The sequence below is a fragment of the Centruroides sculpturatus genome, unplaced genomic scaffold (assembly GCF_000671375.1).
Source record: "Centruroides sculpturatus isolate CEXI.00-Female unplaced genomic scaffold, Cexi_2.0 scaffold1334, whole genome shotgun sequence".
In the NCBI taxonomy this organism is placed as follows: Eukaryota; Metazoa; Arthropoda; class Arachnida; order Scorpiones; family Buthidae; genus Centruroides; species Centruroides sculpturatus.
In genome coordinates, this window is record NW_019385450.1 from 18,555 (window position 1) to 37,971 (window position 19,417).

Below are 19,417 nucleotides of genomic sequence, written 5' to 3' on the forward strand. Positions count from 1 at the left end.
GTCAACAGTTCCCTGTGCCTAATGTTATAATTAAAGGAAGTTTCATACTTTTTGTGTTAAATTATTGTCGATTCTTCTGAAATTTTCATTTTAATCAACAATAATTTGTCTCAACAGAAAGAAAATTAAATACATGGTTTTTAAAATCACTGATATACTTTTAATATGGCCCTTGGGAGGGTTGCCAGAATTTTTTAACTTGTAAAGGGGTCGCATATTCAAGAAGGTTGAAAAATACTGGTCTAAACAATGATAGTAACAAAACTTTTATTACAAATTAGTATTACAGTTATCCTGTCAAACAATACTTTTGTATATACAGATAGGTATAGACAAAATTAAATGTTAAATGTAGGTTTGAGGTATTTTCCCCATTTTTGTTTGTTTTCATTTTTCAACTCCTGAATTAACTGTACTGTTGTCCATTTCTGTAAATGGCATGAGCTAGAAAGTCCCCATACATTTTCTGTGGAGTTAAGATTAGGGGAACAAGCTGGCCAGTCAATTATTTGTACCCAATTACTCAAGAACCATTCTTATTCTCTTAGCTGTCTACACAAGTGCATTATCTTATTGAAAAAGTACTCACCTCCTGCAATACTTTCTGCATAAGGTAGCAAATAATCTTTCAACATTTTTTGGTAAGATGGGGGTATTCATTCAATGCTTGCTTTCACAGCTGGAATGGAAAAACACATTTATTGTGTTTTTCCATTCCAGCTGTGAAAGTGACCCAACTCATCACACTGCAAAGCATCAAACAAGATGCAGCAAACAGTTGTCTTTGTGCAGATCATGACAATAGTATACCCAAATATTTGATCTATCCAGATATGAACTTTTCTTCATTACTTCAAATAATTTCTTCCATATTTCATTCCAAGCTGTGAGCTGGAGTTAGCTCAGAATAGACGCTTCTTATGCCACTGTTATAGGGCAATGTAGTTTTTTGTTCTTGTATATCAGATGAGGGCTACATGCCACAATTTGGTTAATGGTTGATTTAGATACATTAATACTGTCTTGATGTGTCACAACTCATAGTTACATAATTTTTTATCACCTCACACATAATCAGCCATTCTATAGGTGGAGTAACTGTGCTAGGTCTTCCAACTGGCTTCTTCTTTGCATAATTTTTGCCTGATTGAAGAAAATTATCAATTGCTAGATGGGACCTGTTTAATTTGTTCACAGTTTGCTTCGAAGAATAGCCATCTTTCATAAATGCAACAATTTTACCGCTCTCTGTATTCATTAAAGATTTTCCTTTAACCATTCTATATTCCATAAACATGATAGGAAAATAGTTTATCATTTGCCTATTTTTACCTCTCATAAGCTATATGTAATATATTTAGTATAAAAATAGTATTGTGACAAATGTTTTATAAAATACATGGTATTGTATTTATGGTAGGGGCAAATTTCAAAAATGTTAAGTTTTCAAAAAATATTAGAGTTATGACACACTACCTTTGTAATTATGCTTTATCAACATTTCTTTTAGTACAATGTTAGAAAAAACAGTACATTAATAGTGTGAAAAAAACGTAGAAAATGGGCAGCTTTATACTTATGGGATGTACTGTACAGTACCTTAAGTAAATACAATAAGTACATTGTTTGTCTATTTAATTTGCAGTTTTAAAGACACGTTAGTATTATTTACAGTTATGTATAGAAAATATTTTCAAAATATGCCCTTCTGTTGTCTTTGGAACATATTTCACATCAAAATCAAATATTAACTTTGTTTTTATAATGTGTTTTAAACTTGATGGCCAGTTTCTAAATAGTTCTCTTAAATTCTCACATTATGTACGGAGGAAGAATTAACATAAGATAATTTTATGGTTAATTAACAAATGTTTATATTACAAATTTGGGGTTTAATAATAACTTTTTAAATGAACAAAATCTGGCATTTTGAGTAAAATATAAAACTATCTTATACTATGTTGGCACACAATCTACGACTCACTTTTATCTCAATTTACCTACAATCTGGATTGTGACTGTCGCCAGTCGAACATTGTGCTGTTTGCACATTCGGTCCGCTTGAGAAGAATCTGGCTATTACATGCAATAATAAAACTGACATAACGCGGTGAGTCACTAACACCAACAAACAAAATGGAAGTGTGGTTAGAAATAAATACAGTACTTTTTCTTGCCATATATCTAATAATAGACAGATGTCATCATCTCTCCAAATACAGTATCTTTTTTATTTCTCTGTCGATAGCCCTATACGTGTTCCACAGCCATCTTGTATTTTCTTGTGAGCGTGAGATTGTGGGATCTCTGTTATGACTGGATCTAGTTTCAAGAACTCTCTTACGTTGATCGCAATTGAACCTTGTTTCAGTTGAGATTGAAATGGTTTGCACCAAGGCATTGTCACCGATCTTGGTCACAATCTAGATTAAAATGCTCAATGCAAACAGGATTCTAAGCATTTAGAGATTTTAGAGATAGTAAGATAAATAAATTCTAATAACTGCTCACCAATTAATTAAATTTCACTCATTCTCACACTAATATTTTTCAGGTAAATATTTTGCCGACTTTGAAATTCCTCTGGAAATGAATAATTTATGGCAGTACATGTACCATATGTATCAACTGGACGCCTTTACTCAGTCTTGCCCAGCAGACCAAGATATCATCAATCACTACAAGCTCCAGCAGGGCACAAAAATGAAGAAGCACGAGGAATTGGAGACTCCGACATACACCACTTCCATTCCTGCTGATGTCGACGTCAACAGTCACTAAAATTTCTCGAGTCTGTCCGTCAGAAATAATTAATTAATTAAAAAAATATATATTTTACCGCAGTTTATTCAGTTCGAGTCGACAGGACCAATAATAAGAAGTTGCATGCAAATGAATCTTATCGAAGCTCCAAAATGAAAGTATTTTGAGAGATGCTTTAGCGTGAAATATAACCTAAAATATCCTATACTAATTTCTTGCTATTTTCTTACACTTTTTGTACGTCAGTTTGTATCATTTTGTTTGTACTAAATGTAAAATCTTTAGTCATTATCTACAGTTATTGGTCAGCATTAAAAGTTCGACACAGTATTTTCCTTTTTATAATTTTCTATATCTTGACATAATGACACTTTGATACTTCTTAAATATATATGCATTTCTTTTCTTTTTTTTAAGGACTTTTATACATTCAGACCAATTTTTGTTAGATTTTTATATAGTTTTTTGTTAAATGTATTTTCCATATGCCTTAGCATATTGTAACAAGGCAGAAAGTTTGTTGAATCTATGCTGACCAATTTCCAATTATTATGTTAATAAAAAAAATTGTTTTTATTCATCTTTGCTGTTTTTCTTTTCTTTGCAGGAAAGCCTAGCAATGAATTTAAAAAAAATATTTTTGAGTTTATTTGTATAGACTTGCGTCAGAACCTTTAGTAAACATGTAAGCACGGTTTTCTATTATTATTTTATGTTTCTGCAATCAGTCGATTTAATGTATGCTTGTCACTTACAAATACATTATGTTAAGGGAATGACATGCTTGTAAATGATACCCTTACACCAGTTTTAAAAAAAACATTGAAAAGTTGCACTGACAGGCAGTTGACACTGCAAAGAAAAGTTGCCAGAATTACACCACTTGTTAACAGGAATTTAATCAGAATTTATTAAAAGGCACTGCATCAAATGATAAATCATTACAATTTGCTAAAAATTGATTTGCTTCAAGATACTGTTATCCACATGGAATTTTAATACTGCAAGAGAGAGAGTCTGATATAAATAAGCTCTTACAATGAAAAATAACAACACACACAGCTGCATATTTAAGAGAGGGATTAGCATTTTAAACATGAACACAATCACTATCACATTCATTTAATCTTACTTCATCTTCAGCTTTAACACACTTAAATCATTATACTGTACTTTGAGTGGTACTAATAGTCGCATAGTTACTTTAATAGGATGTGGCAATGCAACACATGTTCGATCTGCCTCCTGAGAGGCAGATCAAACGCGTGTTGCATATGGGCTATTTTATAGACGAGTGAAGACAAACCAGAAAACTCCACACACCCATTTGTTAGGAGTGAGCTCCTGCCCAGTTGGTCCAGTGTTTGGTGATTTTATCCGAACATCAGTTGGCAACAGTCACACGAAGATCAGACGCCACCATTGGCTTACCACTCCAAAGGACCCAAGATGGATTCCAGACAGGCCATCAAACCCAAGAATATTTAGGGTGTGGTCCATTCTGGAAATGTCTGGCCCCTTCCCTCGCCTTATTGCGGGTCCAGCCAAACCCACCCCAGACTTGAAAAAATGATCCTGTTAGTGATTGTAGAGTGGAGACAAAGATAAGAAAGATATGTATACAATTAACACAGGCTGATGTAGGTTCGGAAATTACTCATAAGACCTTAAAACCGGATTACTCGATAGTTAAACATTTTCAGAAATTTCTCTATTTTTAACTTAAATCACAAAAAAGTTGTCCAAAATTCAGGGTAGAGAGGTGTCCAGGATACAAAATTATCAGATACATGTAGAAGTACTCTACAGTAGACCCCCTATAACGTGGGTTCAAATAAATTGGATTTGTATATCGCAGCGAAAAAATTGCGACCATATTCGTATAAGGACGCTAAAAGAGACTCGTAAAATGCGGTAAAACGTCATTGCAATAGTGGATGAGCAGCCGAACTACTATCCGCCGTTCAGTGCCACGCTATGGAGATTTTAGGCGGGCAAGTTGAGTTTACTATCATCTGTACAGTATTATATATAAATTAGGTTTATATATATAAATATAGGTTTGTATATATAAATTATATTTGTAAGTCTAATACAGTACTGTAATTTTATAATTTTTACGTTATCTAAAATTTTCGCTACGGAGATTTTAGGCGGGTAAGTTGAGTTTACTAGCGTCTGTACAGTATATAGGCCTAAATTAGGTACTGTAAGTCTAATACAGTACTGTAATTTTATACATTTCTTGTGAAAAAAACATTTCTTATTCAACGGCCATAAAAATTATTTATATTAATGATGTCTCCAAAGTTCAACGAATTTTTCACAGAAAAATAACTTATCAGAAAACGCGGCCGCCGTTTGTTGCGCTGCTCCGCGACGAAAACAAGCTTAAGTAATGGCGTCGTTGAACGGTGCACACTCTGTAAGTAATCCTACAATTTTTCGTTTATAGCATAGTTTATACGGATTATTCCCAAAAAATTATAAGTAATTTGGAAATGTTGAGTGAAATTAGTCTAGAATCGATTAATTTTATGGAAGAAAACCTTTCAAACAGTCGTAGTCCGTAAACTGCACACGTGACGGGCTGTGATTGGCTCACGTATTTAAGGAATCCTACAACGCAAAATTCTTATAAAGTGGAACGTATCTATCACGTTATAGGGGGTCGACTGTATAGTGATTTGTCCACTTCCGTGTGAAAGTATTCAAGATGTTAGTGTTCGGGTTGTAGGATGTCCAAATTGACCGGTTTCACTGTATTAAGGTTCCATGAGCAATAGTGCTAAGATTTAAAATTAATTTACAGAAGGTACACTTGTATATTTAAGTTTTGTATTGTGAACGGAGTGCACATTTGTCTCGTCTCTGTCCGAGACTTCGGAGTTCTTTTAATACGCTCCGGGAACAAAAATTTCGCCCGAGGAATAGGCCATCAAATATTTTTGAGGAAATGATCGCGATCTTACAATTTAAAGCTACTCTTTATATTAGAGTAGCTTTAACTCATCATGTAGGTCCCCTCTCAATTTACAATTTATAGTTACAACTCTTCTGCGGCCATCCTCGAGCGACGGGAAGAAAAACCGTTGCGAGAAACTAACATTCCAAGTTCCGATATCCGGAGTTATAACAATAAATTTAACATAAACAAGCTAAAAACTCAAAATTTCCTGAAGCATTATTCTGCATGAACTTAGTAATAAAGTATTTGGGAATTTATTTACAGAATGCAGAAAATCACACGGTGCATGAGAAATAATCTGGTTCTGTCCCCTTCGGTTCCTCCAGTTTTAATGTAGCTATGCCAGTTTTCTGTCTTTGCATCTAGTTAGCGGGTTGTCAAAGATGCCACGGGTTTCCGACGCCACCAATCCGAGTCGTCGCGGGTCTTCTGATCCTGGAGATGAAAAATTTGTACCCAGTATGTGGGTACCGGAATTTCAAGCTGACATTCCAGTACCTACATACCAGAGTACCCACATTTTAAGAGGCCGGATGGCCGAGCGGGTAAGGCGGTAGCCTATCGCTCTGGGGTACCCGGGTTCGAAACTAGATGGGTCGAAAAATCCCCAGGAATGTTTCGGGGGGGTGGTCTGTTCGGATATGTTGGGCCCCGTTCCTCACCATCCGATCGCCCCATTGTAAGCCTGCTAAAGAGATGCCCACTTAGTGCCCACAGGGCGGAAAGAATTAAAAAAGTCAACCACTGTAGTAGGCTCAAACTGAAATGTGGATGCAGAATGTTATGTCCAGTAGGTGCTACTATTAAGCCTTTTTTGTCATCAATTCGGGTTGATCTAGGTCTAGGGGTCCCTTATAGTATCCAAAAAGTGGACTGGTCCTCATTTCCATACTATAAGTTATTATATGCAAGGTTTTAATTTTAATTTTATATATGTGCCCTATTCTGAACAATTTGTCATATTTTTCACCTGGCAAGTTTGCCCAGGCCTTGCCTCGAGACCTAGAACCTTGGTTACAAGTGATGATTTATCCATCGCGCAATCGTGTAATTCGGTATTTCTCTCAAAGAATATTCGGTTCTTCTTTACGTCTGAGAAACTTCGTCGTGTTGCCGCTCTCTCCGAATTTTCAGTGTTGCCAGATCTGCAAAGTTTTAAGTAAAAATGTGTTAATACTGTAATTGCTATTCGAATTTAAATCAAACCGGATGTTATGACTGATGCTTTTATTTAAAATTATCTCCCTCGAGATTTTTATAATACATTTTTGGACTTATAATACCTCGAAATATCGAGAAATGTAGAAATGTTATGGATGTTAGTGTTTGTGGGGGGCGCCCGCTTTGAAAGCTTAATAACTCTCGTGTTAAATGAACGTTTCTTCTCTATTTTGGCTATCTTTAATTTATATGTATACGACCACAGTTAAAAAAACCAGCAACCAGCTGCTTAACTTTCCCGGCAACATTTAAACTGTGCATGTGACGCCATCTGTTATCGCATTTTATTAAAAAAAACTTGTTCTATTTTTTAACTACAGTAGATCCCCCTATAAGACGGGTTCCTATAATTACGATTCCTATAAGACGGCAAAAAAAATTGTGGCGGTATCCGTAAACAACGGTAAAAAACTCCTNTTATAAAAATATTGTGTTTTTTCCATGGGAAAAAAACGAAATTACTTTCTGAACAACCCAATATTATTTGATACTAAATTTTTATGCCATTTAATTGTCCATGATAAATTATTATATTAGAAAATATTGTAGCAGGAAAAACAAAATGTCTACTACAGGGAGAGAGACTAGATGAGCATTTAAAATATAATTTTAAGTTAATTAGTAATTCATGTTTGAAAAATGCAAATGTATTCTCATTATTCAAATCATAAACACAATTCAAACTTTTCATTTAATTTTGAAATTTTTGTCATTAATAACAAATTTTCATCAAATGTAATTTTGAATGTCGTTTTAAGCTTGTTAACATAATGGTATATTATACTTTCTCATTCACTAGTTGTATTTTTGTATTTTGATTAGTCGTTTTAATGTATATTGTAAAGTTTAATAATTTCTTAGGTAACAACCGTGGACATGCTAAAGCCGCCACCAGATTTTCGTTCCAATTTTGATTCCACTCCGCCACCCATTCTGATCGACCGGGGCCAGGCCATATTAGAAAATGAAAAAATCGAACGTTACATTATGAAAAATGTGCCTGGAGGGCATAATTTATTTGTTCAGGATAAAGACACTGCTACTGTGATTGAAAATCTGTATAGTGTAAGTATTTTATTATTGATGTTAAATATTTTTGTGTTTGTAATATATTGTAACATTAAGATTTTTCAGATTTAGTTGAAGAAAACATTATTTCACATTTTCATAATTAATGACACACTTTTTGAGTACATATACATATGAAATATAAATCTTTTGAGATTCTTGTGTGAATAATTTCCAGTTGTAAGAATTGAGCTGGATAAATTATTTCTTTATTTCTGGAAGTTTGTACAGCTTGATATTAGACTAAGAAAAATATTTTGATATTTTGTAAATGTAGTCTGAGGTAATTTCTGAAATACTAGAATAGTTTTATCTGTTAAGAAATAATTAGACTTTCCCAATCCTAGACCTCTCTTCACTTTTTCTTGCATCTAAACATTAACTTTGAAAAACTGTACAGTGTCAATGGAGAAAATTGAAATATAAAAAAAAAACAAAGAAATAAATTTGTTCTTGTTAGTTTAATGCTTGTCTTATGTATTCACAAATAATGGCATTTAGCTGAGAAATAAAGGAATTTGCTCTGTGATGAGTTTTATTTACTGAATTGTGGCATTTACAGGATTGTAAATTGTATGCATATGGTGGTGATTTTATTTCATGGATTTTTGTACCTAATTATGCTGCATGTAATTGTCACTTCTCGAATTTGATGATTCTGAAAAATCCTGTAATGCATCTTCTCTGCATATGCCAAATTTCATTGTCATATATTGTTTAGTTTACAGAACAGTGTCCATGACTGGGCTCCCATAGGAAACACTTCAAACTGCTTTTAGTGAAGGCAAACAATTTTACCTGGAAATAAATGACATTAGGGCTGAAGTGTTTCTCAGAACCAGAGAAATGATTTTTCTGTATTTTTGGGGTATAAAATTAACCCAAGAGAACATTTAAATAGTCTGGGGCACTGTGACCTTCAACGATTGTACAGATAAGTGTTCAGTGTTGTAATGATTTGCAGACTGTTCATATCATTATGTGTAACATAAACATTTATGATGCTGTGACTACCTCTTGTAGCAATTACGAAACCTCCACGACCTCATGTTTAATGATGTCAGTCACTGAAAATTATGTCAGAATGGAAAATTACCATCTTATGCATGCGATTGTGTGACAATGAAAGAGATTTTATGCAATAAAACGTGGCCAAGTGGTGATGATGCAGTTGATTTTTGAGGATCTGTGATAAGCAGAAAAAAATTTTTATATGGTGAGATTGATAACACACAGCATGAGGCTATCATGGAAGTATAGCTATTTAACTCATTTTGGTGAATAATACCCATAGAAAATTGCTGCTACCATGTGATCACTGGTTAACTGGTTTATGCTATATCCATGTTATCACAAATTGAAATTTCCTGAACTTTACTACAATAAACAAGTTTTCAATATTAATAACATCTATAAGTTTCTTTTTCTACTAGGAATAATTCTTTCCTCGACCTAGTTTTTTTCAATACAACCACTCAAAAACTGGGTAAACTTGATACAAAGCTATAAATAATTAGCAAAATATTTGGGAAGTGCTATCGTTTTTGCCTGTGTTGAACGGGCATCCTCGGGCTAACTAATTCCATCAGCTGTTGAAACAACGGAGATTGCATACATGTGTGAAAAAGGGGGTGACACAAGGAGAGTGGGAGATGAGAGTAAGTTTACCAGTTCGAAGAAAACAGTAAACTTTGAAGAAAACAGTAAGTCTTTGCAGCTGTTGAAACAACTGTAATTCCCTGTTGTTTCAACAGCTGTGGGATTAGTTAGCCTGAGATGTCCATTCAACGTGGGTGATAGCAATAGCACTTCCCAATTTTTTTGCTCGTTATTTGGTTTTTGTAGCTTTATAGCTATTTTTTTCCAAGGGGCTCTTAGTTTTGACCTATTTAATATGGCATTTTGCTTCTGATCAACTGCTATATCATTTATTTTTACTTCAAGGTATAATCAGTCAGTTTGCCTGCCCATGTTTTCCAAAGTCAGTTGGAAACTAGTTTCCAACTGCTTGCTTTCAGAATATGATATAGCTGACCTTTTAAGCCAGAAGATATATCAGCTTTACAGTGTTTTATTATTATTATTATACAGTTTCCAACTTTTTACCATACAGAAAGATTGGTGGAACCATATTTTGGAAGAGACATCTCTCTCTAAAGAAACTTAGAAATTTAATAAGAAAAAAATGGTAATTGTGAAAATCCAAAGGCAACTTCTGACACACACCATCACCATCATGTGATTGTCAAAAAAATTTTATTTTTACCACACTTCTTATGATGATTATTTTATTTCCATTATAAATTGGTTTACATTGGATCCCCAACAAAATCTTCTAATAGGTGCCACCATATTGTCTGTTAGTTTTTTTAAAGTTTACAATGATTTAAAAATTAAAAAAAATATTTTACAATGTATTCATTTCACTCCTTTGTTTTTTTAGTGCTAATACCTCTACAGGCATTTCTCATTCTTTAATATTTGTGAAGCTATTTTAAAACTGCCATATTCATATGATGATCCTGTTTTCTTTCTGCTCTATTTTACATATTGCATGTCTTGTATATTTACTGTAATAATTCAGAAAGACTATATTTTGGAACCATGTACCATTTTTACTGCTGCAATTCCTAAAAGGAATTCTCATATAGACCCATATTGTTGTCTGTAGCTATGTTCAAAATCTTCAAACATTTTATCTAAAATTACATTTACTGTCCAGTTGTGACCAGAACTAATTCCATTCAACGTAGTTATGGCATCCAATTTTGACCTGCCATTATTTTGTTTCTACAGAATAGTTAGATTTTTTTTACTCTCAAAATTCTTATCTACATTGTACACATTGACATCAATAAGGCATTTGATTTGGTTATACCTTCATTCTTTCTAAAAAAATCATTCTAATGTAATATTCATTCTGTTGTTCTAGCTTGACTAAATAATTATTTTTTATTATATTCTTGCAAAATTACACTAGGAAACTTTCTGTAATTTTTCACCAGTGTGTAGAATTCCTTGAGGACTCATTTTACTTAGCCTTCCTTTTATTGCCTTATTTGATCTTGTTAATCCTTGTGTTAATTTTAAAATTATAGCCTGTGCTCATTTAAAAGTTGTCAACTCCAATCCAGAAACTTTACAATATTTTAATCTCCTCCATTGAGTCTTTAAATATTTATATTGTTTTGGATAATTTATCTTTAAGTATTATTAGGAACTATTAGGAAGTCCAAACTATCATACTTTTTATATTTATGGGCAGTGAATTGATATGTTTATTCTTACAACAACTTCAGAGTTATTTCTGATGAAAAACTAATTAGTTTACTAGCTTACTTTACTAACTAATTAAACTATTACTAGTTTAACACTGTGTTAAACTAGTAAATGTAGCTATCGGAAGGAGAATCTTATGGCATCACTGTAACTTATAATTTTGTCACTCAATTTTAAGATATCTTCTTCACCAATTTTTAATCTCTGATTGCCTTCCCTTATGGTCACCAGTGGCTCTCGTGTTTTAATAAGATTTCAAATGCACTTTGCATGGTTTACCTTTTGCTTAATAAGGTGGTTCATCTATCTTATACTGACTTTAGTGAGATGGATGAATAAGATTTGAATTTCCAAATTCTTTTCATGCATTATTTATTTTGATCAGTTATTATATTATAGGTACTTTAGTGGGTTACTTCTTCTATGTAATACTTTAATCCATGTCCCTTCTAGATGAACTCAAAATCTCTCATTTGTCATTGTGGCAGCTTTAAAAGCAAGGAATTGCTTTTATTTTTCAATTCTACTTTTTTTAAATGTAAGTGTAAAACAAACACATTATTAATTTATCATTATTGGCTCATGTATTTAAGTGACTCATAAAACATGGAATTCATATAAAACGGAACATATCTACTGTATTATAGGGAGTCTGCTGTAAATGTTCTCATTTTTTTTAAAACAGTTATATATGTATATTTGTGTGTTTGTTTGTTTGTTTAATACTATTCCTGAAATTGTTTAATTAACATTTTGTAATTTATTTTCTTTATTTCACTTCATTAAACTGTATAATATTGCTAATAATTGACACTCAGGTTAAATCTCTTTTAAGCATAATTTATATGTTGTAAAATATAACTAAATATAACCAGACTGGAATGTATTCAAATAATTAATTTAAAGAAAAGACATTTATAGATATACAGAAATCATTGAGATAATTAATTTTAAACTTTAAACAAAAACAAATTGATTTTCTTTTTCTTGTGATGCCATTAACTTATCAATTAAAACTTTAAAAAGTAATTTAAAGAATGTAATATATTTAGATATGTTCCATATTGATTTCATGACATTTTTAAAATTTTCAGAAATTTAAGCTTATGCTCACCCGCAGAGATGAACAGTCGAAACGAGCGCTTTTGAATCAGTTAAAGAACATCGATGGCCATCTTGGCAACAAGAATGGACGCTTTCTAACCGGAGATACAATGTGCTGTTTCGACTGCGAACTGATGCCGCGTCTGCAACACATCAGGGTAGCAGGTAAGATAACTGCTATAAAAGTATGTGTTGTTACAATTACAATTTTGAAATGCTTTTGTGTATCAATTTCACATATCTAAGGTGAATCCAATAAGTGTAATGCCACTCTTTATTTGTATAATATTAGCACAATATTATAAGACAGTGTCATAGGGTAAATGGGTTTTAAAAAATTTAGCAATTTTAATATTTACATGACCAATAAATATAAAGTCATTGTCTAAACCAGTGTTTTTCAACTCGTGGGTCGCGACCCCCCCTGGGGGCCGTGAAGCCTTACACGGGGGTCGTGGGTAGAAGAAAAAGACAAGTGTTTGTAGGTCCTACACTACATTAAAAAAACTACAATTTCAGCGAAAATTACGGCCCACTTCAGAAAATGATAGCGGAAAAAGTGTTGAGCTGATTTGCAAAAGGAAATAAAAAGTAGAAAAGTAGAAGCTGAAATTCCTAAAACAAAGTCAACAGTTCCCTGTGCCTAATGTTATAATTAAAGGAAGTTTCATACTTTTTGTGTTAAATTATTGTCGATTCTTCTGAAATTTTCATTTTAATCAACAATAATTTGTCTCAACAGAAAGAAAATTAAATACATGGTTTTTAAAATCACTGATATACTTTTAATATGGCCCTTGGGAGGGTTGCCAGAATTTTTTAACTTGTAAAGGGGTCGCATATTCAAGAAGGTTGAAAAATACTGGTCTAAACAATGATAGTAACAAAACTTTTATTACAAATTAGTATTACAGTTATCCTGTCAAACAATACTTTTGTATATACAGATAGGTATAGACAAAATTAAATATTAAATGTAGGTTTGAGGTATTTTCCCCGTTTTTGTTTGTTTTCATTTTTCAACTCCTGAATTAACTGTACTGTTGTCCATTTCTGTAAATGGCATGAGCTAGAAAGTCCCCATACATTTTCTGTGGAGTTAAGATTAGGGGAACAAGCTGGCCAGTCAATTATTTGTACCCAATTACTCAAGAACCATTCTTATTCTCTTAGCTGTCTACACAAGTGCATTATCTTATTGAAAAAGTACTCACCTCCTGCAATACTTTCTGCATAAGGTAGCAAATAATCTTTCAACATTTTTTGGTAAGATGGGGGTATTCATTCAATGCTTGCTTTCACAGCTGGAATGGAAAAACACATTTATTGTGTTTTTCCATTCCAGCTGTGAAAGTGACCCAACTCATCACACTGCAAAGCATCAAACAAGATGCAGCAAACAGTTGTCTTTGTGCAGATCATGACAATAGTATACCCAAATATTTGATCTATCCAGATATGAACTTTTCTTCATTACTTCAAATAATTTCTTCCATATTTCATTCCAAGCTGTGAGCTGGAGTTAGCTCAGAATAGACGCTTCTTATGCCACTGTTATAGGGCAATGTAGTTTTTTGTTCTTGTATATCAGATGAGGGCTACATGCCACAATTTGGTTAATGGTTGATTTAGATACATTAATACTGTCTTGATGTGTCACAACTCATAGTTATATAATTTTTTATCACCTCACACATAATCAGCCATTCTATAGGTGGAGTAACTGTGCTAGGTCTTCCAACTGGCTTCTTCTTTGCATAATTTTTGCCTGATTGAAGAAAATTATCAATTGCTAGATGGGACCTGTTTAATTTGTTCACAGTTTGCCTCGAAGAATAGCCATCTTTCATAAATGCAACAATTTTACCGCTCTCTGTATTCATTAAAGATTTTCCTTTAACCATTCTATATTCCATAAACATGATAGGAAAATAGTTTATCATTTGCCTATTTTTACCTCTCATAAGCTATATGTAATATATTTAGTATAAAAATAGTATTGTGACAAATGTTTTATAAAATACATGGTATTGTATTTATGGTAGGGGCAAATTTCAAAAATGTTAAGTTTTCAAAAAATATTAGAGTTATGACACACTACCTTTGTAATTATGCTTTATCAACATTTCTTTTAGTACAATGTTAGAAAAAACAGTACATTAATAGTGTGAAAAAAACGTAGAAAATGGGCAGCTTTATACTTATGGGATGTACTGTACAGTACCTTAAGTAAATACAATAAGTACATTGTTTGTCTATTTAATTTGCAGTTTTAAAGACACGTTAGTATTATTTACAGTTATGTATAGAAAATATTTTCAAAATATGCCCTTCTGTTGTCTTTGGAACATATTTCACATCAAAATCAAATATTAACTTTGTTTTTATAATGTGTTTTAAACTTGATGGCCAGTTTCTAAATAGTTCTCTTAAATTCTCACATTATGTACGGAGGAAGAATTAACATAAGATAATTTTATGGTTAATTAACAAATGTTTACATTACAAATTTGGGGTTTAATAATAACTTTTTAAATGAACAAAATCTGGCATTTTGAGTAAAATATAAAACTATCTTATACTATGTTGGCACACAATCTACGACTCACTTTTATCTCAATTTACCTACAATCTGGATTGTGACTGTCGCCAGTCGAACATTGTGCTGTTCGCACATTCGGTCCGCTTGAGAAGAATCTGGCTATTACATGCAATAATAAAACTGACATAACGCGGTGAGTCACTAACACCAACAAACAAAATGGAAGTGTGGTTAGAAATAAATACAGTACTTTTTCTTGCCATATATCTAATAATAGACAGATGTCATCATCTCTCCAAATACAGTATCTTTTTTATTTCTCTGTCGATAGCCCTACACGTGTTCCACAGCCATCTTGTATTTTCTTGTGAGCGTGGGATTGTGGGATCTCTGTTATGACTGGATCTAGTTTCAAGAAATCTCTTGGGCGTTGATCGCAATTGAACCTTGTTTCAGTTGAGATTGAAATGGTTCGCACCAAGGCATTGTCACCGATCTTGGTCACAATCTAGATTAAAATGCTCAATGCAAACAGGATTCTAAGCATTTAGAGATTTTAGAGATAGTAAGATAAATAAATTCTAATAACTGCTCACCAATTAATTAAATTTCACTCATTCTCACACTAATATTTTTCAGGTAAATATTTTGCCGACTTTGAAATTCCTCTGGAAATGAATAATTTATGGCAGTACATGTACCATATGTATCAACTGGACGCCTTTACTCAGTCTTGCCCAGCAGACCAAGATATCATCAATCACTACAAGCTCCAGCAGGGCACAAAAATGAAGAAGCACGAGGAATTGGAGACTCCGACATACACCACTTCCATTCCTGCTGATGTCGACGTCAACAGTCACTAAAATTTCTCGAGTCTGTCCGTCAGAAATAATTAATTAATTAAAAAAATATATATTTTACCGCAGTTTATTCAGTTCGAGTCGACAGGACCAATAATAAGAAGTTGCATGCAAATGAATCTTATCGAAGCTCCAAAATGAAAGTATTTTGAGAGATGCTTTAGCGTGAAATATAACCTAAAATATCCTATACTAATTTCTTGCTATTTTCTTACACTTTTTGTACGTCAGTTTGTATCATTTTGTTTGTACTAAATGTAAAATCTTTAGTCATTATCTACAGTTATTGGTCAGCATTAAAAGTTCGACACAGTATTTTCCTTTTTATAATTTTCTATATCTTGACATAATGACACTTTGATACTTCTTAAATATATATGCATTTCTTTTCTTTTTTTTAAGGACTTTTATACATTCAGACCAATTTTTGTTAGATTTTTATATAGTTTTTTGTTAAATGTATTTTCCATATGCCTTAGCATATTGTAACAAGGCAGAAAGTTTGTTGAATCTATGCTGACCAATTTCCAATTATTATGTTAATAAAAAAAATTGTTTTTATTCATCTTTGCTGTTTTTCTTTTCTTTGCAGGAAAGCCTAGCAATGAATTTAAAAAAAATATTTTTGAGTTTATTTGTATAGACTTGCGTCAGAACCTTTAGTAAACATGTAAGCACGGTTTTCTATTATTATTTTATGTTTCTGCAATCAGTCGATTTAATGTATGCTTGTCACTTACAAATACATTATGTTAAGGGAATGACATGCTTGTAAATGATACCCTTACACCAGTTTTAAAAAAAACATTGAAAAGTTGCACTGACAGGCAGTTGACACTGCAAAGAAAAGTTGCCAGAATTACACCACTTGTTAACAGGAATTTAATCAGAATTTATTAAAAGGCACTGCATCAAATGATAAATCATTACAATTTGCTAAAAATTGATTTGCTTCAAGATACTGTTATCCACATGGAATTTTAATACTGTAAGAGAGAGAGTCTGATATAAATAAGCTCTTACAATGAAAAACTAACAACACACACAGCTGCATATTTAAGAGAGGGATTAGCATTTTAAACATGAACACAATCACTATCACATTCATTTAATCTTACTTCATCTTCAGCTTTAACACACTTTTAAATCATTATACTGTACTTTGAGTGGTACTAATAGTCGCATAGTTACTTTAATAGGATGTGGCAATGCAACACATGTTCGATCTGCCTCCTGAGAGGCAGATCAAACGCGTGTTGCATATGGGCTATTTTATAGACGAGTGAAGACAAACCAGAAAACTCCACACACCCATTTGTTAGGAGTGAGCTCCTGCCCAGTTGGTCCAGTGTTTGGTGATTTTATCCGAACATCAGTTGGCAACAGTCACACGAAGATCAGACGCCACCATTGGCTTACCACTCCAAAGGACCCAAGATGGATTCCAGACAGGCCATCAAACCCAAGAATATTTAGGGTGTGGTCCATTCTGGAAATGTCTGGCCCCTTCCCTCGCCTTATTGCGGGTCCAGCCAAACCCACCCCAGACTTGAAAAAATGATCCTGTTAGTGATTGTAGAGTGGAGACAAAGATAAGAAAGATATGTATACAATTAACACAGGCTGATGTAGGTTCGGAAATTACTCATAAGACCTTAAAACTGGATTACTCGATAGTTAAACATTTTCAGAAATTTCTCTATTTTTAACTTAAATCACAAAAAAGTTGTCCAAAATACAGGGTAGAGAGGTGTCCAGGATACAAAATTATCAGATACATGTAGAAGTACTGTACAGTAGACCCCCTATAACGTGGGTTCAAATAAATTGGATTTGTATATCGCAGCGAAAAAATTGAGACCATATTCGTATAAGGACACTAAAAGAGACTCGTAAAATGTGGTAAAACGTCATTGCAATAGTGGACGAGCAGCCGAACTACTTTCCGCCGTTCAGTGCCACGCTATGGAGATTTTAGGCGGGCAAGTTGAGTTTACTATCATCTGTACAGTATTATATATAAATTAGGTTTATATATATAAATATAGGTTTGTATATATAAATTATATTTGTAAGTCTAATACAGTACTGTAATTTTATAATTTTTACGTTATCTAAAATTTTCGCTACGGAGATTTTAGGCGGGTAAGTTGAGTTTACTAGCGTCTGTACAGTATATAGGCCTAAATTAGGTACTGTAAGTCTAATACAGTACTGTAATTTTATACATTTCTTGTGAAAAAAACATTTCTTATTCAACGGCCATAAAAATTATTTATATTAATGATGTCTCCAAAGTTCAACGAATTTTTCACAGAAAAATAACTTATCAGAAAACGCGGCCGCCGTTTGTTGCGCTGCTCCGCGACGAAAACAAGCTTAAGTAATGGCGTCGTTGAACGGTGCACACTCTGTAAGTAATCCTACAATTTTTCGTTTATAGCATAGTTTATACGGATTATTCCCAAAAAATTATAAGTAATTTGGAAATGTTGAGTGAAATTAGTCTAGAATCGATTAATTTTATGGAAGAAAACCTTTCAAACAGCCGTAGTCCGTAAACTGCACACGTGACGGGCTGTGATTGGCTCACGTATTTAAGGAATCCTACAACGCAAAATTCTTATAAAGTGGAACGTATCTATCACGTTGTAGGGGGTCGACTGTATAGTGATTTCTCCACTTCCGTGTGAAAGTATTCAAGATGTTAGTGTTCGGGTTGTAGGATGTCCAAATTGACCGGTTTCACTGTATTAAGGTTCCATGAGCAATAGTGCTAAGATTTAAAATTAATTTACAAAAGGTACACTTGTATATTTAAGTTTTGTATTGTGAACGGAGTGCACATTTGTCTCGTCTCTGTCCGAGACTTCGGAGTTCTTTTAATAAGCTCCGGAAACAAAAATTTCACCCGAGGAATAGGCCATCAAATATTTTTGAGAAAATGATCGCGATCTTACAATTTAAAGCTACTCTTTAAATTAGAGTAGCTTTAACTCATCATGTAGGTCCCCTCTCAATTTTCAATTTATAGTTACAACTCTTCTGCGGCCATCCTCGAGCGATTGGAAGAAAACCATTGCGAGAAACTAACATTCCAAGTTCCGATATCTGGAGTTATAACAATAAATTTAACATAAACAAGCTAAAAACTCGAAATTTCCTGAAGCATTATTCTGCATGAACTTAGTAATAAAGTATTTGGGAATTTATTTACAGAATGCAGAAAATCACACGGTGCATGAGAAATAATCTGGTTCTGTCCCCTTCGGTTCCTCCAGTTTTAATGTAGCTATGCCAGTTTTCTGTCTTTGCATCTAGTTAGCGGGTTGTCAAAGATGCCACGGGTTTCCGACGCCACCAATCCGAGTCGTCGCGGGTCTTCTGATCCTGGAGATGAAAAATTTGTACCCAGTATGTGGGTACCGGAATTTCAAGCTCACATTCCAGTACCTACATACCAGAGTACCCACATTTTAAGAGGCCGGATGGCTGAGCGGGTAAGGCGGTAGCCTATCGCTCTGGGGTACCCGGGTTCGAAACTAGACGGGTCGAAAAATCCCCAGGAATGTTTCGGGAATGGTCCGAGTAACTCAGTGATGACTTCTT

At 33.4% G+C, this 19,417-nt stretch overlaps 1 protein-coding gene across 1 annotated transcript in view; it reads left to right on the forward strand.

The window, feature by feature from the left end:
• Window positions 1–16,373, forward strand: part of LOC111639123 (chloride intracellular channel exc-4-like) — a 20,305-nt gene extending 3,932 nt beyond the window's left edge. Inside the window, exons 2-4 of the mRNA XM_023384905.1 lie at window positions 7,814–8,017; window positions 12,394–12,568; window positions 15,585–16,373. Coding sequence (XP_023240673.1) covers window positions 7,814–8,017; window positions 12,394–12,568; window positions 15,585–15,811 — 606 coding nt within the window. The 3' untranslated portion in view covers window positions 15,812–16,373. The remainder of the gene's footprint in view (window positions 1–7,813; window positions 8,018–12,393; window positions 12,569–15,584) is intronic.
• Window positions 16,374–19,417: the final 3,044 nt, after the last annotated feature.